This window comes from Astatotilapia calliptera, chromosome 14 (genome assembly GCF_964374335.1).
Source record: "Astatotilapia calliptera chromosome 14, fAstCal68.1, whole genome shotgun sequence".
Lineage (NCBI taxonomy): Eukaryota > Metazoa > Chordata > Actinopteri > Cichliformes > Cichlidae > Astatotilapia > Astatotilapia calliptera.
The window spans coordinates 2,170,389-2,198,125 of NC_137435.1; the positions used below are offsets into that span (position 1 = coordinate 2,170,389).

Genomic DNA, 27,737 nt, shown 5'->3' on the forward strand with positions numbered 1-27,737 from the left:
CTGAGGCCATGGTCTTCAGCAGAAAAAAGGGTGAAGTGCCCACTCCAGGTCAGGGACCTGGATTCAGCAGCTGGGCCTTAGTCCACGGGGCCCGCCCAGTCCAATAAATGGACATTAGCCCAGACTCCTGTAGGCCCATCACCAGCAGGAAGCACTCTAAGGGTCGGGTGCAGTGTGTGCTGGGCAGCTGCCAGGGGATTCTCACAAACCATCAGGCGACTCAGGTTGGTTGACACACCTCTACAATGTTGCAGGGTGGAACCTCTTGACCGGGGTGGTGTTTTCCATCTTCAAGAAGTGGAGGAGTTTAAGTATCTCTGGGTTTTCTTCACAAGTAAAGGAAGAAGATGGATTGGTGCAGCGTCTGCAGTGATACGGACGCTGTACAGGTCTGTCTATAAACTGTTGTCGAACAGATCCTGACTCAAGAGTCTGGATCACTGTATCACAGGACAGAATCTTGTTTTGATTTCTTTTGAAGGAATAACTGGACTATAAGAAATTTCAGAGTCATTATTTTGAATATGAATCTGTCACGTCGGAGCAGGATAGACTCACGCACAGACTGCGAATCACAATAAACAGTTCCTTATTAACACAACTCCAAGTGCACCATAAACAAGTGGGGAAAAGGGGTTCCAGGGATCCCAGGGGTTCACTGCCGGTCCACTCACTCCACATGGAAATCCTCCTTCTACATGCCACACTTAAACTGCCACACTCACGTACAGGTTCTGGGAAACAGGGTCTCAAGACGGGGGCAAGGAGAATCTATATACAGGGTCAAGGTATTTAATACTAAGAAACCATGAATAGAACTCGAAATGTTGGAAAGGCCAGAATTACACTAAGGAGTGTTACACAATAGTCCAGCGACGAAGGTCTCATAGCCACTGCCTTAAGAAGTGGCAGACAGACAGGTTGATGAATCACAGGTGAGTAATTACTTGCAGGTGTGAGGACCGAAAGCAGGAGCCCATGATGAACTCCACCCAGGCAAACCGTTGCGAGCAGGAAGGAGAGAGAGCGAGAGAAACCAGAACAAACACATGTAGCCTGACTGGGCCGACTGGGCAGACACAGGGACCATGACAGTATGCTACTCAAGCAAAATAACAGAAACAAAAGAGTTGTGTTGTCATGGTCCTCCTGGATGTCCCCTGTCCCCTCTCCCTCTGGTTTTTCTTTCTTTTTCTATCTGTCTGTGCTGTGTGGGTGCACTAACCACACCCTGTGTTTTAGAAGCGGATCTTCTGCCTACTCCAGCCAGACTGGGCACACCTGGGTACCTGAGGTGATTACCCCACCTGTTTCTGAACTTGTGATCTGCCGCTCCCTACTGAGGCTTGAGGAAGACGTCCATTTGATGCCAGACTGTTAATAAAGACCTGTTAGTGAGATTGGTGTCTCAGTATGGAAATGTCTTGATGCACGCTCAATCATCCAGGTAAGGAAATCCCAAAAAGTTGATTCTGTTCATCTGGAGTATGGAAATGTTTGTCTGCTTTTTCTGTGAGAGACTGCAACTTACCTTCTGCTTCTTTCTGTGCCGATATCTAGACCTGGGGTGTGAGTAAAAAGGAGGATTAAGGATCTGTTGAACTGGCGGAGTGTCGTAACTGAGGAGTTATGGATCAGACGGCTTGAAGGTTCCGCTATCGCTGGCAACTTGATGTTCTAATTGTAAAAAGACAAAATTGCACTGAACTTGGATTCTGAGTCTGTGTTTTCAGTCAGAAAACCTCAAACATGACAGGTATAGTACATGTACATGTTAAAACAGGAGTTTGCAGTGTAACTAATCAACTATGTGTTTTATAAAACATGTTAGTGAAATTATAGTCAAGGTCCTAAACCTGTTTTTTTTTTTTTGTTTTGTTTTTTGTGTGATAAACTTCTTCAAATTTAAAATTGTATTCAATTTTGGTTATTGTTATTGTGTCCACTTGTAAATAACATTTACGTTGTGCAAGTCTTACTTATATTTCACTTTTTCTTTGTCATGCCACCTTTGTGTTGAACTGAATTTGGGTTTTAGCCCTTGTTGTTTATTTTTCTTGTCCTGGAGCTTCTAAATTATTCATTTTTGTCTTGAGACTTCTTTAAAGCTCTTATAATTATGCACCCTGCAAGTTTCTCCTTTTACTACATTTCCGTTAACATTTGACACTACTCAACAATTCTGTTTCTACTTGCTCTTGCTGGACTGGTTTGACAAGGTGTTAGAACTCGAGGGGCATAAGTAGCGTTTCTAATGCTGTTTGAATCTAACGTACTACTTTTGCAACTATCCCACTCAGATAAGTTTCCTTAGAAGTGCAGTATGCAGATGATCTGATGGATCCAAAAATGAATAACTCCAGTAAGTCCTATTATTTTCTTTTTCATATTTATTGGTTGTTTTTTTGTTTTGTTTTTTGAGGGCTTTTAATAATAAAATGAATAATTAAAATAATCTTCAACCTGAGTGCTAATTTAGTTTTTTCTTTTCACTCTTAGGTGCATCCTCTAACAAGAAAAGGTAATCCCATGTTTACATCGTGCTTTCATTCCCTTAAACACATTTCTCATGTACTGATGAAGCTCATGATCTGAGTTGTTATGAAATTGAACACATTAAACTCCAGAAAAAAAAAGAGAATTTATGGTTTTAATTTAAGTGGTGTACAAAGAGTCATCCTAAGGATGGTCAAAAGTAGATGAAAATTAAGGACTTGGATTAAAGAATTGAAAGTGGTTCTTTTGAGGCTACATTAGTCAAGTCTGGTTTTACTGGTTCCCATATGCTAGCTCAATCCAAACAAGTGATGACTTGTTAAACTGAACCTACATGTTCCTAAAAAATATATATCTATAATGCTTTGTATGTATATTTATCATATAAGGGTTTCAGTCTTCATGCTCCAAGCTTGTGTCCTCTACCAGAGGCCTGGGAGCTTGAGGGTCCTGTTCCTTCTTCCTGATGTTGCTGTCATTCGGTATCACTACAGCTATCATTACAGCCGTCTGCTTCTGGTTGTCTACCACCACTATGTCCATTTGGTTAGCCGCCACCGTTTTGCCCATCTGTATCTTGAAGTCCCAAAAGATCTTTGGTCAGTTATTCTGCACCACCCTAGTAGGAGTCTCCCATGTTGATCTCAGGACTTCCAGTCCATACTCGGCCCAGATGTTCCTGTATTCTACGCCAGCCACTTGTTTGTTGGGGTTTTTTTTTTTTTTTTTTTTTTATATATGTAAATATTCATCATGAACTCATGGGGATGTGGTGAACAACACTAAAGGTCAACTTCAAGCCAATAGCGTCAGTCAGCATCAAGTGCGGGATCTACCAAGGAGATGCTCTGTCCCCCCTGATGTTCTGCAGGGGCCTGAAGAACAATATGGGCCTCGACAAAGGCATCATTTGGACACACCCCATTTGCTTGATACAGGCCTGGGGGTTTCAATGTCAGGTGTAACATCACTAGCAATCAATAAACCTTTTCAAATTACATCTGCCTGCCTCTGAATGTGTACATGTGGGTCGTGCTCACGACTACAATGTGTTTCTCTGGCAGACATTAGCATTCTGATGCTTTTTTGTCTCTCGGCAGTCAGTCTTTCTGTTAGCATGATTAACCTACATTGAAGTGAGACATGTCATTGTGTTCTCTTCCTTTGATTTATTTACGCTGTAAATTTGTCCATTTTTAGATGTGAATCTGTTGCGCTCAGTCTGTTTTGTGACAGCTGCTCACAACTGCAGGTGGTCATGAGATCACAACTGTGTTAGTTAAACTACTGTACAAATCTTTCTGCTATAGATAAGCATTATTTACTATTAACTACCTGTAGGTACTGCATGTAAACTATGACACATTACGCATAGTTTTATTTCTCTGCAGAGATCATGGGGACAAAACAGAGTCTGCCAGTTTTCCATCTATCCATAACAATCCTCAAGACTTGGACTCCATATTTGCAGTATGTGATTGTAGAAAATTTTTCACCATCGTTAAAATCATTGAAAATTTATCTGTTTTGATGATCCTTGCAGTGCTATTAAGACTAGTGTTGTCAACTCCTACTACATTGCCTGATTGTGGTTCTGTTTTAATCTGTCTGTTCTGTTACAGTTACTTCAGGAGGACATTATAGCATTTGTGAAGAATGAACTGCAGATGATTCAGAGTGTTTTGAGTCAAGGAAACTCTGACTATTTAGAGACTCAGAAGAAGCACGAGGTGGGAGATGTTGGTGAAGAAAAGCAGATCAGGATCAGGAGAATGGCTTTTCTTAAGATCACACTGCAGTTCCTGAGGAGAATGAATCACAACGAACTAGCTGAGTCCATCCAGAGCAGTAAGACATATTAACAATACTGAGAAACAAATGATAATTAAAATGACAAAAGCTATGACATCTAATGATGCCACTGTGATCCATAATACTGTCATGGATTGCTGTATGGTGGGCAGGAAGTGAACCTTAATGCAGGACTCATGAAAAAAGGAAATAAACTCAAAACGGGTTTAATACTGAAGTCTTTCAAAATATACATGCAAAAAACAGAACAGAGGAACAGCTAATGCCGAGATGTAGACCTATGAACTGGACACAATGGGGAAAAACTCAGAAAGTAACAGGAGAATAAACCTGAATTGGGATGCCACCAGCATCAACATAAAACAAAAACTAAGGCTCAGCATATCAGTGTGATTACAAGTAAGCTGAATTTATTTGCTCACTTGTGACTTCCATAAAAATCTTTATTTTCATGGAGAGAAAGAATGTAATACACAATCAAAAATCCAGAAAAAACACACAAAGTTATACATACTAACTTTATGGACTGTGCTGACTTTGCTTTTTTTCTGGATTTTTGGTTGATATTCTCTCTCTGTTAAAATGCAAACAACTACTGAGACTGTTTGGGTGTGGTCTATGGCGCCACTGCAGGGAGGCTGACACACCGGAGCTGCATCAGCTCATCACACCTCCCCTGCATTAATACCAAGACTCTTTTATGAATACATGCTGTTGGAATGCACTCACAATGTGGTTGGGTATTGTCTTGCTGAATTAAGCAATGAAAAAGAAATGGGTTAGATGGTAGCATTCATATAAATCTTTATGGTGCATCCCCAGATGTAAAGGTTTTACATGCCATGTGTACAAATCATGGAACAAATATAAATAATGGATGTAATACAGGTCTAAAAACTGAAGCCATTACAACTCCATTACACATGTGTACTGTATTATTCAGACCAAACAAAGAAAAACAAAACAGTCAGATAAGTCAAACCTTACTCAACTTATTCTTCTTGCTTCCTCCACTTCTGTACCATTGATTCATTAATGTTGAATTCTCAGGCAGCTGTTCTATTCCTATGTAGTTGCAGTATATTAGTGACTAACCTGGTATTGTGGATGGATTATCTCAGTTGTTCTCCTGACTGAAGTTTGGTCCGTTTACAGCATCCTGCCATGCGATTGCATTTGTCCCTAACCATCAGGAACCCTCACGTTAACTTTTATCGAGTGGAAAAAAGTTACCATTCATCCTCCAGCTTCAGTGAGTTTATGCTATGCTAACATAGCTGTGTTGCTAGCGATCACGTAGCACATCATTATATAGCAGCTAGCCCAACTTCAGTAACCCTACAAACGTCACTGTGTCATGATTCGGCTGTGTGGCAGGCAGGAGAGGACCCAAACGCAAACTCACGGAGACAAAACGTAAACTCAAAAACACAGCTTTAATGCTGGCAAAAAGTGAAACACAAAAACAGTACTAAACTAAACTGGAAAAGCTAAACATAAACTATACCAGGAACTAGTGATGGGACGTTCTGTATCGAGGCTTCGGAGCGTGTGTCGAGTAATGGAGGGGGCGTTTCCGCGAAGCGCGTATCGAGGCTTGCTTCATTTATGGGAGGAGCTGAAAATGATGACGTCCGAAGCCTCGCTGCCCGGCTGTACCACGTGACTGGTTCATGAAGCGGTTCGAACTTTGCCGCAAATAATCATTTTCCATACTGCCAGCATAAATATACACAGTATACTGCCATCACTACACTATAGGTGTTTTACACACTCCTTTTGTTGTTGACATTTACAGGCTGTGTGCAAAATGCCACACTCTTCAAATTCATGCCAGCTATTATTTTTATGTCCAGTAGGTGTCCTGCTAGAGCAAATGAAGCTTCATGAAGCTTCGCGTTGGGGTGAACCAATTGGATGAAAAGCTTCAGTGCTTCATGGGGCTTCATCTGCCCATCACTACCAGGAACCACGGGGAGAATCACACACAGCCATGAGGGAGACTACGACACTGACAAAGAGAAACACAGGGCTTAAATACACAGAGGGATAACGAGGGAATGAGACACAGAAGGAGGGCACAGCTGGGAGAAATCAGGACTGACGAGACAAGCAAAGCAGGACACATTCACATAAGACACGGAACTTCAAAGTAAAACAGGAAGGATCACACAGAGACGCGAACTTGACACAGTGGAGACAGCAACTAAGAAACACAGAGACATAAACCATAAGGCAGAGGACTAAGAACCGAAAGACACAGAGGGGAAATCAAACATGCAGACACAGACTTACACAGAACAGAGGGGACATAGAGAAACATGAAGGGCAAGGGATCGAAACTAGAAACCATAAAATAACTCACACAAGTACAATATTACAAACATCACAAGGAACTAAAAACGCTGGGTCAGGGGACCCAGGACCATGACACACTGCTGTTTAGTTTTCTGTCTTCATTTGTGTTGGAAGTGACAGCAGAGCTGTAAGATTGAATTTTTCAGAAATCTCTCAGTCAGAACATGCTATATCATGTTTAGGTGGAAGTTAGCGAGCTAACTTCCTGCTAACTTCTAACTCCGTTAAATGTATTAAATTCTGTTTTCATGGATGCCTGGATGTTAAACTTAATTGTTACAACTGGTAAAGAAGCAACGCTGATCATTTTATTAAGGATGAAAGAATTTAGACAGTTTTTAACTCTCAGTGATGCCGCAGTGTTCGTTTGACTTTGGGACCTGAAGTGTTGGAGTTTAGGACCCAGATTACTCCACGAGGTTCCTGACTGCGATAGTCGTAATGCTCCGACAATCAATCAAGGGGTGCGGCTTCGTAGCTTAGCAAAGTCATACTAAAACATTTTTGACAGATTTCTGAGCGCCGTGTACCACATTAAATTGGTTCGGGGTCAGTAAGTACAACCAGAATTCATCATAAGTCGCACCAGATTATAAGGTGCACTGTTGATTTTTGAGAAAATTAAAGCATTTTAAGTGTGCCTAATAGTCCGAAAAATACAGTACTCAAATATGTATTTAAAATCACTGGATTCTGTTTTTGGATTTTACACACTGTCTAAACTCTTTTGAAAATGAGGTTGTATCACATTTGCCATTGTTACTGCAAACTCCACTTGGTGTTATTACTGGGTTTTTTATGTTTTGTTTTTGTTTGTTTTTAATTCAGAAACTAACACAATGAACTGCCAGCGGAAAGTCAAATTTAATCTGAAGAAGAAGTTTGAGGAAGTTGCTAAAGCTGGAAATCCAACGCTCCTCAATGAGATCTACATCACAGAGGGGGGAACTGGAAAAGTCAATGATGAACATGAGATCCGACAAATTGAAGCAGTATTTAGGAAAGCAGCCACAACAGAAACGACAATCAAATGTGAAGATATCTTTAAAACTTCATCTGAAAGAGATGGGCCAATCAGAACAGTGCTGACAAACGGAGTGGCTGGCATTGGGAAAACAGTCTTAACACAGAAATACACTCTTGACTGGGCTGAAGACAAAGCCAATCAGGACATTCAGTTTATATTTCCATTTACTTTCAGAGAGCTGAATGTGCTGAAAGAGAAAAAGTTCAGCTTGAAGAAACTTCTTCATCACTTCTTTTCTGAAACAAAAGGAGAAACCTACAACTATGACAAGCCCCAAGTTGTGTTCATCTTTGACGGTCTGGATGAGTGCCGCCTTCCTCTGGACTTCGAAAAAAATAAAACCTTGACTAATGTCAGAAAGTCGACTTCACTGGATGTGCTGCTGACAAACCTCATCAGTGGTAAACTCCTTCCCTCCGCTCGCCTCTGGATAACCACACGACCTGCAGCAGCCAATCAGATCCCTCCTGAGTATGTGCACATGGTGACGGAGGTCAGAGGGTTTTCTGATCCACAGAAGGAGGAGTATTTCAGGAAGAGATTCAGAGATGAGCGACAGGCTAGCATTGTCCTCAGCAATATCCAGACATCGCGAAGCCTCCACATCATGTGCCGCATCCCAGTCTTCTGTTGGATCACTGCTACAGTTCTGGAAGATGTGCTGAAAACCAGAGGGGGAGGACAGCTGCCCAAGACCCTGACTGAGATGTACATCCACTTCCTGGTGGTTCAGGCCAAAGTGAAGAAGGTCAAGTGTGATGGAGGAGCTGAGACATATCAATACTGGAGGAAGATGACAGAGTCTCTGGGAAAACTGGCCTTTGATCAGCTGCAGAAAGGAAACCTGATCTTCTATGAATCAGACCTGACAGAGAGTGGCATCGATATCAGAGCAGCCTCAGTGTACTCAGGAGTGTTCACACAGATCTTCAAAGAGGAGAGAGGACTGTATCAGGAAAAGTTGTTCTGCTTCGTCCATCTGAGCGTTCAGGAGTTTCTGGCTGCTCTTCACGTCCATCTGACCTTCATCAACTCTGGAGTCAATCTGCTTTCTGATGCACAATCTAAATCCAAGTTGTCCAAACTGTTATTTAAGGACAACGCAGCTACAAAGTTTTACCAGAGTGCTGTGGACAAAGCCTTGCAGAGCCCAAATGGACACCTAGATCTCTTCCTCCGTTTCCTCTTGGGTCTTTCACTGGAAACCAACCAGAGTCTCCTGCAAGGTTTGCCAAGGCAGCAAGACAGTTGCTCAAAACCTAAACAGAAAACAATCCAATACATCAAAAAGATGATAACAAAAGTCTCTTCACGGAGAAGCATCAATCTGTTTTACTGTCTGAGTGAACTGAATGACAGTTCTCTAGTGGAGGAAATTCAAAAATCACTGAGATCAGGAAGACTCTCCACAAATGAACTATCACCTGCTCACTGGTCAGCACTGGTCTTCATCTTACTGTCATCTGAAGAAAATTTGGATGTGTTTGACCTAAAGAAATACTCTGCTTCAGAGGAGGCTCTTCTGAGGCTGCTGCCAGTGGTCAAAACCTCCAGCACAGCTCTGTAGGTTGATTTTTATAAATAACAATATATAGAAGCATGAAAGAAAAAAACAACAACCATAAATTACTTCCATTTGTAATATTTGTAACTTTCTGTTTTTTCTCCCCAGACTAAGTGACTGTAAACTGACAGACAGAAGCTGCTTATTTCTGGCAAACGTTTTTAACTCCCCATTGTGTAATTTGGTTGAACTAGACCTTAGTAACAACAACCTCCAAGATTCAGGAGTGATCTCACTCTGTGCTGGACTGCAGAATCCAAACTGTCAACTGAAAACTCTCAGGTGTTTGTTTATTTTATTGTAAGGAAGACTTTTATTTCAATTTCAGTTTCTTAAATAAAACCAAATTTGTTTCTTTTAACATCTAGGTTGGACAAAAACAGCCTCACAAGCGCATGCTGTCAGGATCTCTCATCAGTCCTCAGCACCCAGTCCAGTCTGAGAACTCTGTCCCTGAATTATAACAAGCTGCAGAATTCAGCAGTGAAGCTGCTTTCTGATGGCTTGTCCAGTCCACAGTGTAAACTCCAAATTCTCGGGTTAGATAAATTTTACATTGCTCAGTGTGTGTGTGTGTGTGTGTGTGTGTGTGTGTGTGTGTGTGCACATATATAGCTCTGCACGCCGTCTCGTCTTCCCCAAAGATGAGCCCCACCATGGTGGTATCATCTGCAAACTTAATCACTGCGTTGTTGCGTTGTCTGAGTGGGTACTGACACAGTCATGTGTGTACAGAGTGTACAGTAGGGGACTTAGTACACAGTCTTGTGGAGAGTTGCTGTTAAGGCTGGGGAAAGATGAGGCCCCACTCTAACTCTCTGTACACGGTCTGACAGGAAGTCTCTGATCCAGCAGCAGGTAGTTGAAGGAAGTTCAATATCCAGCAGTTTTATTATTGGTCTGTCCGGGAGTATTAATAATAATAATGGATTGGATTGATATAGCGCTTTTCAAGGCACCCAAAGCGCTTTACAATGCCACTATTCATTCACTCTCACATTCACACACTGGTGGAGGCAGCTACAGTTGTAGCCACAGCTGCCCTGGGGCAGACTGACAGAAGCGAGGCTGCCATATCGTGCAATCGGCCCCTCTGGCCAACACCAGTAGGCAAGTAGGGTAAAGTGTCTTGCCCACGGACACAATGACCAGGACAGAGAGCCCAGGGATCGAACCGGCGACCTTCCGGTTACAGAATTGTATTGTATTGAAAGCACAGCTAAAGTCAACAAGGAGCAGCCTGTTGTTCCAGGTGAGAGATGGTGGTGTGGAGCGTTGTAACAATGGCATCTTCAGTTGATCTGTTAGCTCTGTATGGAAACTGGAGCGGGTCAAGTGTGGGTGGCAGGCACAGGGTGGATCACACTGATGCAGTTTCTCCTGTACCGTGCCATTGGTGGCGGGAGTCTTTTAAATCACTGGCTAACGCAGGGGAGCATCAGTAGTGAGTCACGGATGGGAGTGGGCTTTCAAAGCTAGCAGGGACACCACTATGAATACAATACATAAACATTTTAGAACCGAGAAACAGCATGCCATGAAACCCAGCGCCATCTTTCCTGTGTTTCCTGAGTTCTTATTATGTCCTCCGGAAAGCCGTAGAAGTGGTGATAGTCCAACGTAATGTTCCTTGCACAGCGTAATCCCAAACTCAGAATATCACTTGTTGTTCCTAGAGTATTTAAAAGTAGAATGGGAGGCAGAGCCTTCAGTTTTCAGGCCCCTCTTCTGTGGAACCAGCTTCCAGTTTGGATTCAGGAGACAGACACTATCTCTACTTTCAAGATTAGGCTTCAAACTTTCCTTTTTGCTAAAGCATATAGTTAGGGCTGGACCAGGTGACCCTGAATCCTCCCTTAGTTATGCTGCAATAGACTTAGGCTGCCGGGGATTCCCATGATGCATTGAGTGTTTCTTCTTCACTCACTATGTGTTTATACACCTCTACATTTAATCATTAGTTATTTTCAGTCTCCGGCTCTCTTCCACAGCGTGTCTTTGTCCTGTCTTCCTACCCACACCTCAGCCAATCACAGCAGATGGCCCCGCCCCTCCTTGAACCTTGTTGTACTGGAAGTTTCTTCCTGTTAAAAGGGAGTTTTTTCCTTTTCACAGATGCCAAAACGTTTGCACACTGGGGGTCATATATAATTGGGTGGATGGGTTTTCTTGTTTGTTTGGGTTTTTTTAGTATTATTGTAGGATCTTTGCCTTACAATATAAAGTGGCTTAAGGCAACTGTTGTTGTGATTTGATGCTATATAAATCAAACTAAATTGAGAATTGATGGTAAGTGTTGTAACTCGTCCACACAGGGATAAGAAGTTTATGAACTGTACAGCCTATGCTTTGGATGTGTAATGGATGTACTGTTGATGCAGTTTATGGAATACTAGGAGATTTTATAAGTTTTTTTTGACAAGCTTGAATGTTTTATGAAGTGATGAATATGAACAGCAAAATGCCGTCTGGATATAAACAGGTTTTGTGATCAGTGGTATATCTTAGAATTCCATTGTTTTGTTTTTGGGGTTAAACATCTGAATCGAAACAAAAGTGTTTCTTTTAACATCTAGGTTGGAAAGAAACTGCCTCACAAATGCATCCTGCCAGATACTCTCATCAGTCCTCAGCACCCAGTCCTCCAGTCTGAGAACTCTGTCCCTGAATTACAATCTGCTGCAGGATTCAGGGGTGAAGCTGCTTTCTGTTGGCTTGTCCAGTCCACAGTGTAAACTCCAGAATCTCAGGTATGATGTATTTTACATAGAGGGAGTTTCAGTGCTCATCAAGACTCTTGAATATGCTCTCTCTCTCTCTCAGACATTACATACAAAGAACATTACAGACAATGGTAATATTTAAATATTGAAGTGAGTGTGTATGTTATATAATGCCTGTAATTCTATTAAATCCAGCAGTGAGTATTTGTGAGAGAGCAAATAGTAAGTGCAAAGAAAAGGAACAAACAAAAAAATAAATAAAGGTAACATAAAATAACATGAAAAAAATGTAATTAAATTTATTTTTATAGTGTCAAATTACAACAATTGCGTCAAGGCACTTTATATTGTAGAGACAAGATACTACAATAATAAATTGAAAAACTCAACAATTTGGGTTAGTTTTAGCCTCCTAACCCTCTCAGCCTCTGAGTCACTATAAGAAGAAACGAAATTACAATCATCTGCAGTGGTTCTGTAGATCCCCGAGAGCTTGACAGAAAAGGCTGGTGTTAGTGCTCCACATAATATGAACCTAGAAAGCAGATGTGAGAATAGTATATGGTTCAGACTGTGACTACATTGTGATGAGATGGGAACACACCTTTTGCTTAACAAAAAAGCAAAAACTTTCATCAAAATTACATAATCTGAGTAAAAAATACTGAAGTAACTATGATTTATCACGGGCAGTGCCAACTGCAATGTCATCAGAGAGAAGCAGTAATAATGTCACTTTCAATTTATTGTTATTTTTATCAAAATATATTTTAAAAACATTATTTATAATATTATTTTGTACATCAATCTAATACAGCAAGAGAAGCGTGAGGGGCACTGGTGTTGTAAACATTATTTGATATTATTAATATTATTTGTGGTATGCCATTTTAAAAAGTGTAACATTACTTTAAAAACACATAGCTCTGTTAAAGTGACTCATTAAATGACTCGTTTTCTATTATAATTGAATACCATCTAATGTGCGTGGGGTTGTTATAGCAAGGCAGCTGAGCGTCCTGTGATGTAATTAGTATTTCACACGAACACCACAAGAAAGGTGGACATCGAGGCTGCAGGTGGATCCTCTCTCATGCCCTGGATTGTTGATTACCTGACAGGAAGACCACAGTATGTGCATCTTCAACATTTTGTGTCTGACTAGAGGACCAGCAACACAGGGGCACCACAAGGGGCCGTCCTCGCCCCCTTCCTCTTCATTCTACACCACAGATTTCAGCCACTGCACAGAGACCTCCGTCTTCAGAGGTTTTCTGCCGACTCTGCGGTGGTTGGATGCATCAGTGACGGTGATGAGACAGAGTACCAGGCTGTGGTCGACTGTGTGTGAGCAGAATCATCTGCAGCTCAACGTGGCAAAGACCAAAGAATCAACTGTTGGCTGAAAACTGAGGTCATTGTGACCATTATGACCTCAGCCTCTTAGAAAACAACAGAAAATCATTTGCAAGAAATTTATGAGTGATCTTTGATAGCAATTTAATCTTTGATAAACAGATGAACAATGTAATCAAAACTAGCTTCTTTCATCTTCGCCTCCTTGCAAAAGTTAAGCCTTTTCTCTACTTCAGAGATTTTGAGAAAGCGATCCATGCCTTCATCTCACCTCGACTTCTGTAATAGCCTCTATTCTGGTGTTACCTCGTCATCTACTGGCTGACTGCAGCTGGTCCAAAACACTGCAGCAGGGCTCCTAACTGGCACACGCAAGCGAGATCACATATCTCCCATACTTGCATCATTACACTGGCTGCCAGTCAGTTTTCAAATTGATTTTAAGATTTTAACACTTGTTTTTAAGACGCTGCATGGACTAGCTCCTGCATATCTTTCTGATCTTCTAACCTGGTATACTCCTGCAAGATCTTTGAGGTCTGCGGACCAAATGCTACTAGTTGTCCCAAGGTCCAGATTAAAACTCTGAGGAGACCGGGCATTTGTGGCGGCTGCTCCTAAATTGTGGAACACTTTGCCTCTGCACATCAGGACCTCCTGGAGACTTTCAAAACCCATCTAAAGACCTATTTTTATTGTCTTGCTTTTAAATCAGTATGAGTCTGTAACTATTGTTTTTATTATCATTCTATGATTCTATTCCCCTCTAACTTTATCCTATTTTATGTCTTTTGCTTTAACTATTTTTATTGTACCGCAATCTACAGGAAGTGCCAGAGTTGTCTCTGTTGTCTTTCAACATCTGAGTCGGTTTGTTTTAGCAATGTAAACATAGTTGTTATTCAGACCTAATTTTCCACCTAAAATCATCCCTGTACTCCAACAATACAGCCACAATCTTTAATGAGCACAGTCCAATCAGTACTTGCCAAAAGAAAAGAGGCTATGAAGAAATACAGCATTATGTATTGGAGGTGCTGTAAGTGATCGGTCCTAGAAAACTAAGATTGCACTGCTTAATTGATCATTTCTTCATTTTTACACTTTCAGGTTGTCTTTCTGTTTTCTGTCATCGGGAAGTTGTGGTTTTCTGGCTTCAGTTTTCAGCAATCAGCCTTCCAGCCTGAGAGAACTGGATATGAGCCGCAATAGACTGTTGGATTCAGGAGTCAAGCAGCTCTGTGTTGGTCTACAGAGTCGATTCTGTAGACTGGAAACTCTCAGGTCAGAGTTCTAACTGTAATATTGCACGCTGATTTTTTTCTATCATCCCCACTTTCTTTTTGTGTGGCTTAATCAGTAATTAACATACTCTCTCCCCCCCCAGCCTGGGGTTCTGTGGGCTGACAGAGAAAAGCTGTGAATTTCTGGGTTCACTTCTCAGCTCCAAGGAGTGTCATCTGAAAGTGGTTAATTTAAGTGCCAATAAATTGCTGGATTCAGGAGCGATGAGGCTTTCAGCTGAACTACAAAGTCCTGATTGTCAAATAAAATCTCTCAGGTAAGGAATCCTTAAATCAGACAAATTAGCTGTGTTCTATGCACTGGCATACTTATACACATTGAGTTGCTTGGGTCTTCACAACCTGATTAGCAGACAGCAAGCTGTCATTTCTTGATGACATTTACAAAAATGGATTTCACAGCAGTGGGGAATACGTTTCATTACAGTAGATGTCTTTCTGAAAACGCTATAAGTATTTATTTTTTTTAAACATTTATTTATTGGTTTTAACCGGTTTTACATGGTGCACTGTGAGCATTAAAAAAAATAAAGTAAAAAATAAATAAATACATAAATAAAAACAAAACCACAACAACAATAGAAACAACATAGTAATAGAAACAAAAACAAAGCAAACCATAACAGAAGGGAAGGGCAGATATACAAATCGAGTCAGAGTTTCAGGCTGTTAAGTCCACAGTGTGCACGCTGCAGTTCTCCAGAAAGTTGTAGAATTTTGACCATAAAGCCCAAAACTTGTCCAGTTTATTTCTTAATGCAAAAGTTATTTTCTCCATAGATAGTATAGATGTCAGTCCATTAAGCCACTGAGTTAGTCATAGCAACACAGCGCTTGGCTTCCAAAAGTCCAGTCGTTAACAGAGCTCTGTTGTTTGCAGCAGGTACAAAATTATTTGGGTATATATTTAAAATACATATTTTAGGATGAAGTGGAATCACATCACCAATAATTTGACTCAACACATTTATTACCTTTTCCCAAAAGATTTTCACATGTGGACACTCCCATATACAGTGAAATAAAGTGCCCCTGTCCACTCCACACTTAATACAGGTGTCTGGGATGTTTGAGTTAAAATGATGCATTTTTGATGGAGTAAGATATTGTCTTGTTAAACATTTATATAGAAGTAGTCGAGATTGCACATTGTTAAGTTGAAATATTAATTGTCTGACTCTGGGCCAAGGAGCATGATTTATAGCACTCATCATCAGATATTTCCATTTGCAAATCCTTCCTCCAAGCCTCTAAAATAGACTGTGTTGATTCTTTGGAATTTTCTGTAAATAATTTATACAATGCAGAAACTCGGCCTCGCCCATTTAGATGCTTTATAACTGTGCTCTCTAGAGAGGAGGAGGTGGGATTTCTAAGCTGTCACCTTGTGTGGTTGAGATAAAATTTCTTAATTGAAGAAATTTAAAAAAATATTTGACAGGAATAGAAAAAGTACTTCTAAGTTGTTCAAAAGACATAAGAGTATTATTCCTAAACATATCAGACACTTTTCTTATACCTTGATTGAACCAAAATCTAAAACCTGCATCCGCCCTACCAGGAAGAAACCGAGACAGTTGGATCATTTCTCCGAAGTAGTTATGTGTTTCAAACCAGATCATTATAGTGTTTTTTAGAAAGGGGTTCTTAGTTTGCTTATTTAGTGTCTTCCTGTTGGCTGAGTAAAGATATAAGTTAGCGGAAATTTTGATTTCTGTAGACTCCATAGAAACCCACACTGGAATTTGCTCATTAACAAAATAAAACATTGCTGCTCTGATTTGAGCAGCCCAGAAGTACCACTTTAAATTTGGAAGTTGTAAACCCCCTCTTTCATAAGGAAGGTATAATAATGAGATTCTGAGTCTTGGTCTTCTGTTGTTCCAAATAAAGTTTCGGAATAGTTTTTGCAAATCTAAGAAGAAAGAGTTTGGTGGTATTGATTGAAAAAGGTAAAGATATTTTGGCAAAATTGACATTTTTAGTATATTAATACGACCAATTAAAGATATAGGTAGTTTCATCCATCTGTGTAGAAGTGCAGTAACTGACGTCGTTAAGGAATTATAATTGGATGCCAGAATATTTTCAATTGAGGGGGTTAATTTCACACCCAGATAAGTAAACCCATGTTCAGATAGCAGAAAGGGAGTATTGATTGGAGGATTTTGTCGTTTCATTTTTATTCAAAAATAATATTTCGGATTTATCAAAATTTATTTTGTAACCTGAAAATGTACTAAATGTATTAATGAGACTTAATATGGATGGTATTGATTTGTTTGAATTAGTGCAGAACAGGATCACATCATCTGCTATAAGTATTGTTATTGCCAATGTCATGTGCAAACAGTGCAGAGTAGCTACATAAATTCTACTCACACCGAAGTTGATTATTTGTTAATAGTTTTACATCCTTGCTGCATATATTTATTACTTCTAGATTGAACTAATTCATTATTATCAGGATTTCCTAAAAACTCCCTGAAAAAGCCTTCAGCTGATCCAAAATGCTGCTTTCAGACTCCTGGCTTACACGGTTCCTACGGTATTTAAAAGTAGGCTTTGAGGTGCTGCAGTATTCCTGAACAATAAGAATCAGCTCTCAGACAATATTGGTGGTGGTCAGAGGGCCCGGTGGCGCCAGTGTCCGGCAGCCTCGCCTCTGTCAGTGCGCCCCAGGGTGGCTGTGGCTACAATGTAGCTGCCATCACCAGTGTGTGAATGTGTGTGTGAATGGGTGGATGACTGAATGTAGTGTAAAGCGCTTTGGGGTCCTTAGGGACTAGAAAAGCGCTATACAAATGCAGACAATATTGCCACATAAGCAATGATGTAGGAGAAGACGTCAAAACTGCATATACAACTACTGTCTATAAACAGCATGTCTCTGAGCTTGCTTGCTCATAAGGGTCCATCTGACATACAATTTATTCTCTGCCTACTGTTTTTTGCTTTTGTAGTCTGTCAGCCTGCTGGATACGTGAGAAAGGATGCATTTCTCTGGCTTCAGCCCTCACATCCAACCCCTTCAGCCTGAAGGAGCTGGACCTGAGCTACAATTGTCCTGGTGACTTGGGAGCAAAACTGCTTTCTGCTAAACTGAAGGATCCCCAATGCAGCCTTGAGACTCTCAGGTATAAAGAGCCTTTTTGTCATGCACAGATGTCTAAGCATCATGTTTGTGAACTAACCCATTATAATATAATGGGTGTATCAGTATAATCTCATTATTATACACCCATTATATTATATATCACCCATTAACCAGATCAAAGTTGATACTGATCATCTTCAGTGCAGAATTCAAGGTTGTGACATTCATGTGATTCTTACATGACTGAAAACAAGAACACTGTATTTTTTCAAATACAAAATATTTGTCGATGTGTCTCATTATGCTTTATTCATAAAAATGTGGCCCCTTTATGCATTTTCTCAGATTATGTTTACTTCATCCATCCATGATCGGCTTCATGAGTAGTTGTGGGAATAGCAGTCTTAGTGTCATGAATCGGCTGTGGCACGCAGGATGTAGGACCCAAAACACAGGACACTCAGACGGAGGAGTAAACTCAAAGAGGCTGCTTTTATTGCAGTAGCAGAAAAAACTCCATAAACAATAAACTTGCAAAAACTAAACTAAACTAGAAACTAATACTAAACACTAAGAAACCTAGGGACAAGGCGCACAAAGGGAAACCACACAGCATGAGGGGACGACGCGACACTGACACAGGGCTAAAATACACTGAGGGATAACGAGGGGATGGGACACAGGAGGAGAGCACAGCTGGGAGTAATCAAACACAACAAGATCAGAGGAAGCCAAACTAGAGACTAACAAAGTAAAACAGGAAACACAACACGTAGACGCGGATTTGACAAGGGGAGACTGCGTCTGTCTCTCAGTGGGACAAAACCACCAGGAGGCATCCTAACTGGAGTAGCAGCTGTTCCTCTTTTAAATGATGGATGAAAATAGCAGAAAGACAACTAAGACAGTCCCATAACATCCAGAATGTTACGGAACCTGAGACAAATCTCATTCACCCCACGGAGCAGACCACTGAGACTTATATGGGCGACCGTGACTCAGGCGGTTGGGAAGCGTATCTGTAACCGGAAGGTCGCCGGTTCGATCCCTGGGCTCTCTGTCCTGGTTGTTGTGTCCTTGGGCAAGACACTTCACCCTACTTGCCTACTGGTGTTGGCCAGAGGGGCCGATGGCGCGATATGGCAGCCTCGCTTCTGTCAGTCTGCCCCAGGGCAGCTGTGGCTACAACTGTAGCTGCCTCCACCAGTGTGTGACTGAATAGTGGAATTGTAAAGCGCTTTGGGTGCCTTGAAAAGCGCTATATAAATCCAATCCATTATTATATGCCTCATTCTTACTTAATCCTTATAATTACATGTTGTATCAGGAAAAATGTAAAAAACACTTTTCACTAACAAATCGAACTATGGAAAGCATAAGCTGCATGAGACATGCGTAAAATACATATAAAACTGACTATTAGATTGCTTTTTTTAAAATGAATTTTCATTTTGGAAATAATAAATGTAATTATTATACAGCACGGTGGTTAGCACTGTTGCCGCACAGCAACAAGGTCCTGAGTTCAATTCCACCATCATCCCCGGGTCTTTCTGTGTGGAGTTTGCATGTTCCCGTGTTTGTGTGGGTTCCTTACGGGTACTCTGGCTTCCTCCCACAGCCCAAAGACATGCAGCTTGTGGGGATAGGTTCATCGATTAGTCTAAATTTCCCATAGGTGAGAATACGGGAGTGAATGTGAGCGCGAATGATTTTTTACTTTTCGTTTCAGGCTGGACTACTCAGGAGCAGAGGGTGCGAAGAAGGGTAAGTAATTCATGAAGTCTTTTTTTTTTAACTGGGAAGCTCAATACTATGTTTAATTCCTGAAAATGTGTCAATAACAGTGTGCGCTAGTTTGCATTAATGTAACCTACATGAACGTGTTATTAATGGCACCTGTGGTTAGTTAACTGAATCGTCAGCATCCTGCTGCACACAAAGTTTTTGATATTCATGTTCAAACACTGCTGTAGATTTCAATGTGCAAATAAAAGAGGCCTGAAAGTGTGTAGACTGAAGATTTTTCAAAGCAAAAAACAAAATAACTTCAAGTGTTTTATTCATAAAGCGAAACTTTCAAAGCGCTCTTTAATATTCAAACATGTGTATAACCCCAAAAGTTGATTCTGTTGATCTGGACGCAGCGTTTTCAGTGTTAGAAACGCAGAGGTGTGGACTCGAGTCACATGACTTGGACTCGAGTCAGACTCGAGTCATTAATTTTATGACTTTAGACTTGACTTGAAAAAATGTTCTAAGACTTGTGACTTGACTTGGACTTTTACACCAATGACTTGGGACTTGAATTGGACTTGAACCGGTTTACTTGAAAAGACTTGATATTTCACCCCAAATATTAAATTTAACATGCATATTATATAGAGATTGAAAATGTGACGTCATTCACGGGTAGAACCGCAAAGGATTCTGGGAACTCGTGGCAAGAGGTACTAGCGCACGCAGGCTTTCAATTAAAATCAGTCACACAGCGATAAAAAGAAACACAAAAATGTCAAGAAGCCGTTGTATTATTAACTGCAATAGCCGGTCGCATGACAGCCACGGGAAGCCGACGGGTAAAGAGATCGGTTGTTATCGGATTATGTCGTTGAAGAGAAATTGTTCAGCCATGTTTCCGAAGTAACAAAGACGCGACGGATGGCCTGGATTGCAGCCATTCAAAGATCAAATATAACGTCCCAGAACACTCCAGCTCACAGGTTAGTCTGCTCCAAGCATTTACACAAAGGTCAGTCTGCTGTTGTAGTTAATGCGTCATTTTTCTTAACATAATTGGTGATATAGGTTACAAGCAAGTCTGGCGCTGAACAGAAATTGTCGCGCTATGCTCCTTTATTTATTGTGCATAAATAGTGAATTGTCCTGACACAATATTGCGTTTCGCTTCTGTTATTATGGTACATTGACAAAAACACATACTTTTATTCACAGGATAAAACAGGTTTTTTGTATCACTAATTGCCCAGTACGATTACAGCATACAGTATTATTGTCACTGCTACATTTCTGTGATGAACCAGAAATTATTTCCACTACTAATTAATTACCGTTGAGCTCAAAGGTCCTATTAATACACGGTTAAGGAATGTGTATTTATGACGACAATTTGTGAGACTGGTAAACTTATGATACGTACGATGGTCTTTCGTTCTACACGGTGCATTTCAAGGTCCTGCACCCATCCGTCGGTAAACTGTACCTGGGCTTGTTGCAGTGACCTGAAGTTACTAAACTTCATGAGTGTGTGCACTCACTCCAAGAAGCGTATAATTATAAATATGCATATAAATATGCTACAATGAGATAGCTGACTTCATCTAACTAGCAAATGTTGTCCAGGCTACGTTGGTGATGCAGTTTTTTTTAATGTGTATGATATTTTTGTCATGCGATTTTAAAGCCGGTCCTACAACCGCATCCAAGAATAACATGCAGCTTATCTCAGAACTGTCGGTGAAAATTATTCTTGGAGCTAGGTTTAATTGAGCTGCATTTTAAAGAGGTGCAATTTCACAATTTGTGTATATTTTCTAAGTTCACTATTTTGTCATGTGTTGAGAAAAACACAGATTTAAAAATTACATGGTCTAATATTTACATTTAGCATAACTGCAACATTATTTTTTCTTTTTTTTGAATGACTCGAAAGGACTTGAAATTCAAAGTTTCAGACTTGTGACTTGACTCGGACTTTTACACCAGTGACTTGAGACTCGACTCTGACTTGCCTGACATTACTTGAGACTTGACTTGAGACTTGAGGATAAAGACTTGAGACTTACTTGAGACTTGCAAAACAATGACTTGGTCCCACCTCTGTAGAAACGTTACATCATCATCAGCTGACTGCAGGTTTCAACCTTATGAACAACATTTGCATAATGACTGAAACTAGCACTGAATGAACTGTGAGGTCAGCTCTTTGACATTTCTCCAGATGAACATGATTTACTTACCCTGACGACTGAGCATGCATCAGGACAAATGTGTAAAACCTGTAAGAAACACTGCAGTGATGAAACATCTCAGTGTTGTATATTTTTCTTCCAACAGTTGCCTGCAGTCTCACACTGGACCCCGATACAGCTCACAGGAACCTTGCTCTCTCTGCAGACAGAAAGGCAGTACTTGGGTCAAAACGACCAATTTTACATTCACGGTGGGAATTATTTCCTAGCAGTCCAGAGGTTTATTATAAGTGGGAGCAGGTGCTATGTACACAGGGTCTCACTGGTTTAAGTATCTGGGAGGTAGAGTGGAAGGGAACTGTTTCCATAGGTGTAACTTACAAAGCTGGACCTGACAAAGGTCCAGATGAATCGTGGCATGGAGGAAATGACAGATCCTGGATGCTGCTCTGCAAAGATAATCATTACTCAGTGTGGCACGATTACAAAATGACAGAAATACGACTTTCTCGGCGCCCCGCTGGTTTTCAAAAAGTCGGAGTTTTTTTGGACTGGCCAGCTGGCATTTTGTCCTTCTATGATGTCACCTCTGACACTCGGCTCCACCTCCACACCGTTTTCTGCAGGTTCACTGAGCCCCTCTACCCTGCACTGTGGTTCTGGTTTACACTTGAAATGTACAAGTGTTCAGCAGCTTTGTGTGACCTGCAGGGATAGCAGTCACCAAATGTAAACAACTACTTAAGTGCCACACAGAACAACCTTTGTACACACTGTGATCACCTGACCACATATTTTGAGACACGTCAGACTCTGATGCAGAAATATTTTATTATGTTTTTCTCTGAAAAAAGTGTTTGATCACCAAGTCTCTGACCCTAATGGTTAAGACTGGAATTTAGAGTAATTGGAAGCAGCCATAGTCAGTCTCTGCATGAATAATGATTCCATCATAAATACCTGCTCATTATTAAGTTAGCCCAGGGATTAAAGAGCTGTCCTGCTCATGTTCACTTCTAAAGTGTTTTTCTTGGACTCCAGCGTAGCTTTGTTCAGTTTATTTATCTTACATGAGGACTTATGTACTTGACTTGTTTATGAATACTTCAGGACCTCATAGAGCACATTGTTATATTAATTAACATTACATAGTTATATTTGCAATGATACAATAATGTGTTCTGTTAGATATATTTCATGTATCTGCTGATCATTTGTAATCTTTTGTTCTGGTCATGATTAAATAAATGCTTTTTAACAGAAGAACTGTGTGTACCATATGCTCTGCAATTCCCACAACGCTGTGTATGCTGTGCAGGACTCAGTGACTGAAGCACATCTTTAGTCTTCATACTACATCCTGGGGCATACGTCACAAATCTGTGCTTCTGAATCTTTATCTGGATCATGTGACTCTTTCATCCAACTACAGTGGCTCTCTGTGGCTTTGACAAAAAACAAATTACTACTGTTACTTGTTACAAAGTCCTCCTGCCACCCTGCAGTACCTCAGATCCTAATATGCCTACACTGCACGTAAGGAGGCGGTGCTTCCTCTGCTCCGCAGAGCAGAGGTTGTTGAAGTCATCAGAGCAGGTCCTCACCTACACAGCAGAGATTCAGAGAGTAAAAAAGGACGTCCATGTTGTCAAACTTGAGCTTGGGGCTGTGTCCACAGATTGTCCACCCTGAATCAGAGATATAGGCTGTGTCTCAATTCAGGGGCTGCATCCTTTGAAGGCCGATTACGTCACAGCAACGAGACGAAGGCTGCTTCAAATGCATCCTTCATTTCCCCGAATTTGAAGGATGGCTCGGGTGTGTCCTTCACTTTTGGAAGCGTTTCATGTAAATATTTTCTTCCGAGCCTGCAGAGCAGACAAAAGTGGAACTTCAAGACTCCTGACATTCTTGGGGGCAAAGCAGTTATGATTGTAGATCCACGGCTTCCCCGTGCTGTCACGGCTGCCGAGGCGAGCCGTGTGGAGTTGGAAAAAGGACCCAAGAGCAAGCAGTGTATGAAAAGATTAGTGGAGTTTATTTACAAGGTGTCAGTGGCAGGAACAGAAAACGAATAATGAGACAAACTAACGGAAACCTAAACTGGGAAAACTAAAGAGCAACTAGAAATCCACAGGACACGGGGTGAAAGGCAGAGAGACGCAGACTGACGGAGGATACAAAAACGCAGAGAGACACAGATGAATGCAGAAAAGCGCAGACTTACATGGAGTAATACAGACGAACCGGCAACAGGCAGGAGAACACACAGGGCTTAAATATACACACCAGTAATCAGGGGATAAGAGACAGGAGGGCAACACAGCTGGGAGAAATCAGAGCTGACGGGACAGGGGAAATGTAAACTGAACACACTCACATCAGACATGAACCTTCAGAATAAAACAGGAAATTAACAGACAGAGAACCAGACAGGACACTGAACTTGACAGGCAGACTCATGAGCAGACACAAAAACACCATGGACAGACAGAGGGAACACAGAGAAGTGGGAGCAGGCAGGCAAAGAACAGAAACCTAACAAATGGCAAAATAACAACAGAATACACACTCGGAATGAACAAAAGCATAAGGAAACACAAAACACTGAGTCCTCAGACTCAGGACCATGACACGTGCACTGTGGCTGGTGGGATGAATCACAGAAACTTTCCCAGGATCAGCTGGACTGGTCAGAACTTGGTGGAAGTAAGTGGGGGTGGATACACCCGCCTTCTTACACTGCTTATTTATCTTCCTGTGTTACCAGACTAATGGAGGAAATTCACCCATGTAGACACTTTGTTACTGCAGTGTGAGAGTAGCCACGTTAATAGTGAAGCATGTAGTAGCCTGGCTTCACAGGCTATATTTCCATTTATACGTTCATTGTTGTTGTTGTTATTGTGTAGAGCTAATGTTTACCAGACGGTGTTATCTGTTGTAATTACTGTATTAATATACAAACCTGTGTTTGCTGACAGCTCCGTGTCATCATAGCGACATTATGTGAATATCTGTGTCCACTAGAGGGCGGCGTTGATCCACGAATGACAGATTTAATCCAGTTCAGCTGTGATTCTGTGTCTGTCATCTTGATATTATATTATTTTAAACTTATTATATAATCTGCGCTTAATATTATATTGTGTTATTGACGTTAGTGTGAAAGACGCTGAATCATGGGAGGAGATGTTTTTATTATTTCTTCTCACACCGGTTCACCAATGTCACGTTCATTACAAGGAAGAAAAAATGCTAAAACTAAATTGCCCTTAACCTTTTTATTGAAAAGGAAAAAGAAACTCAAATTCTAGGGCATTTCAGTCGGAGCATGTTCAGTTTCTAATTTTGCAAGTTTACATTAGAGACACGACCCTGTGGTTCTTGGGCCCAGAAACAAAAGTCATTGGTTGTTTTCAGGTTTGGAGCATGAAAAAAAAAAGGAAAAGTCAGTCTTTTTTTCAATTTTTTTTTTATCTCTTATCGTTTGATTTACTGTAAAAGTCTTTTTACTTGTTTCAACAAATAAGCTTTGGATCCCTTTCAGACTATACAGAATGCTGTGGTAAGACTTAACTTGTCTATGTGTGTGCTGTGGCCGGCAGGTTGAAGGATCCAAACGCAGCACTCGTGCACGAAGGAATAAACTCAAAACAGCAGCTTCATTGCTGGAGAAAACTCGAACCTGTAATACAAGAAAACGAAACTAGAAACTCAAAACATGAAGCTCAAACCAGAAAACAGAGAACCAGAACATCACCAGGAGCACAGAAGAAAAACAGCACTGTAAGGGGAAATCACAGCACTTAAATACACGAGGGACTAACAAGGAAATGGGAGACAGGAGGCAAACACAGCTGGGACTAATCTGACATAATGAGACGAAGGGGAAAACTCAAAACTCAATGCACTGAACACAGGACAAGAAACAGAAGACAGACAAGGACACGTGACTGACTGGGGAGGAACACAGGGAAGACGCAGTGACAGAGAACTGAGACAAGCATACAACACATGGAGACAAATAAGGAGAACAAGAATACAGAAGGAAACCTTCAGTGGAGACACGACACCAGGAACTATAAATATAATACAAGCAGGAAGCAATCATTCAAATAAAATAACTTAAACCAAACACAGAAACAGTGGGTCACCAGACCTGTACGTGACATAACTATAGCACTAACAGGAAATCACATATTACTCCAGTTTTGGCTTCTGTTCGTTACATAGATCTTAAGTTAATCTCAGAGAGGATGGTTGGAGGACTTTGATGGACAGTGCACAGGCTTTAAACCATCTAAGCCACATGCAAGAGTGAGAGAAGAAGCACTGATCTGCATGTCTTAAAGTAGTCATTGCTTGTATGGAGCTCAGAGGAGTTACATAAAAAAATAATGCTGTTGGTAATTTTAAGATCAGACAATGATCAAATTTGAGAACTTTAAACTGAAAGCTGGAAAGTGTAAGAGGAATAGTAACTATTAGACTAGAGGGAAGAAGCTCAAATGTAAGAATCTGGAGCCTCAGTAAACATGTAGGTGAAGGGAACAGAGGGGATTTAGATGTGTTGGGCAGGTGTGGTGTTAATGAGATAAATGCTGAAGAACAAATAGTAGCAAATTTTGCAAAAAGAAGAATAAGAATGGAAATGACTGTGGCGAACCCATAGTTCAAGAAAGGGGAGGAACATAACGTAAAATAAAAGTGGAGGAAGGTGCACAGGTTGAATATGATGGAGGTGCAAATAGGAGACGGTTCTTCAGGAAATGCAGAAGATTTGTAAGGAGGAAGTGAGGGCAGCTACAGCAGGGTCCAGTTGGTCCAGATGAACTACCTGCTGATGAACTTTTTAACCAGCTTGTTTAACACAATCCAGGAGAGTGAGAGGATACCGGAGGAACTGAGAAGTGCAATGGTACCGAGTTTCAAGAACAAAGGTGATGTGCAGTGCTGCAGTAAAACTGATGAGAGAACTGTTGGAACTAGGTTAACCCACGAGGTCTTTTAGGTCAAACTAACCTACTTCTTCAACTGTTCACGCAATCGCAAAATTCAAATGACTCCTGAAAGCTGCAACTGTGCGTTTCAGTGGGCACTGAGCTACCAGAACTTTTCCTGTAATTTTGCACAGAAAAACATAATGTACTATTGAAATTACACTTCTTTATCTTATATTAAGATATCTCAGGGATTAAAGGTGTAGTAAAATTTCTTTATACTCAAAATTCACTTGGTGGACCCACTTAATATCAAAGTGTTCTATATGTAAGATGACTTTGAATGACTTTGACATTCCTGATTTATAGAGTTGAAGCAGAGTGTCTGTGTGGAACAGAAACACAGACTATAGATAACTAAAGTCAAAATCAACGTTCAACATAAGATGTGTGTGTTTGTGCGTACACGTCAGGGCTGTTGCTAGGAACTTGAAACATTGGGAAATTAGCCCAGCCCTGAAATCTTTTGGATTTTTGCTCAGTAACAGCACCTTTTAAAAGTTATTTACTACATTTGATAATAAAATGAATAGAACATTTCAGATTCTATGCACTACCTATACAGCTACTTTTTACTTTAAGTATTAAAATCACATTGCTGATGAAGCAGTCATGTGAGATTTTATGTTGACATTGTTCAGGTTTTTTTTGCAGCTCTGGTCTCATAGATTCTGCTTCTGTTGTGCAATTATGACTCCTTTTAAAATGCATTACCTCTGTCTGGTGTTTTGGATGCTCACGTGTTCTTCACTTTTCCTGCTCTTTTAGTGTCCAATTAATCTACTGTACCTTTCATCTCATTTCCTCTCTCTGCTTCTTCCCTCTCCTGTCCTGGTTGTAAAAAGAATACAGTTCTAATCAAAGAATCCAAATATGTATTTTTTGATGTAAAGATTAGACATTTAACACATTATTTAGCCATTTATTTTAAACACTGGGTCAACTAAATTTGCATTTGAACACATTAACAAATATAAGATTGCATTATGATTGTCAGTTGATCAGACAGAGACAGTAGTGTTTCAGGTGTTACTTCACCTAGTGAAAAACTGATGCCTGAATACG

The 27,737-nt window shown here is 40.7% G+C and overlaps 1 protein-coding gene across 1 annotated transcript; it reads left to right on the forward strand.

Annotated features, from left to right (window-relative positions):
- Window positions 1–641: 641 nt before the first annotated feature.
- LOC113036000 (NACHT, LRR and PYD domains-containing protein 3-like) lies at window positions 642–22,932 on the forward strand. Its single transcript, XM_026191965.2, has 15 exons — window positions 642–1,447; window positions 1,561–1,756; window positions 2,301–2,362; window positions 2,500–2,521; window positions 3,888–3,966; window positions 4,119–4,344; window positions 7,495–9,256; window positions 9,366–9,539; window positions 9,626–9,796; window positions 11,834–12,007; window positions 14,447–14,620; window positions 14,724–14,897; window positions 17,604–17,777; window positions 19,470–19,504; window positions 21,815–22,932. Exons 3-15 carry the CDS (start codon window positions 2,338–2,340, stop codon window positions 22,384–22,386), a joined length of 3,762 nt encoding a protein of 1,253 aa, XP_026047750.2. The 5' UTR covers window positions 642–1,447; window positions 1,561–1,756; window positions 2,301–2,337; the 3' UTR covers window positions 22,387–22,932.
- The last annotated feature ends 4,805 nt before the right edge of the window (window positions 22,933–27,737 follow it).

What these genes read in the sequence shown, in the direction of transcription:
- LOC113036000 (XM_026191965.2), top strand. Translation starts at nt 2,338, where the DNA reads ATGGATCCAAAAATGAATAACTCCA. An exon ending in TGTCAAATAAAATCTCTCAG is followed by an intron (nt 14,898 to 17,603) that starts GTAAGGAATCCT and finishes TTGCTTTTGTAG; the next exon opens with TCTGTCAGCCTGCTGGATAC. An exon ending in AGCAGAGGGTGCGAAGAAGG is followed by an intron (nt 19,505 to 21,814) that starts GTAAGTAATTCA and finishes TTCTTCCAACAG; the next exon opens with TTGCCTGCAGTCTCACACTG.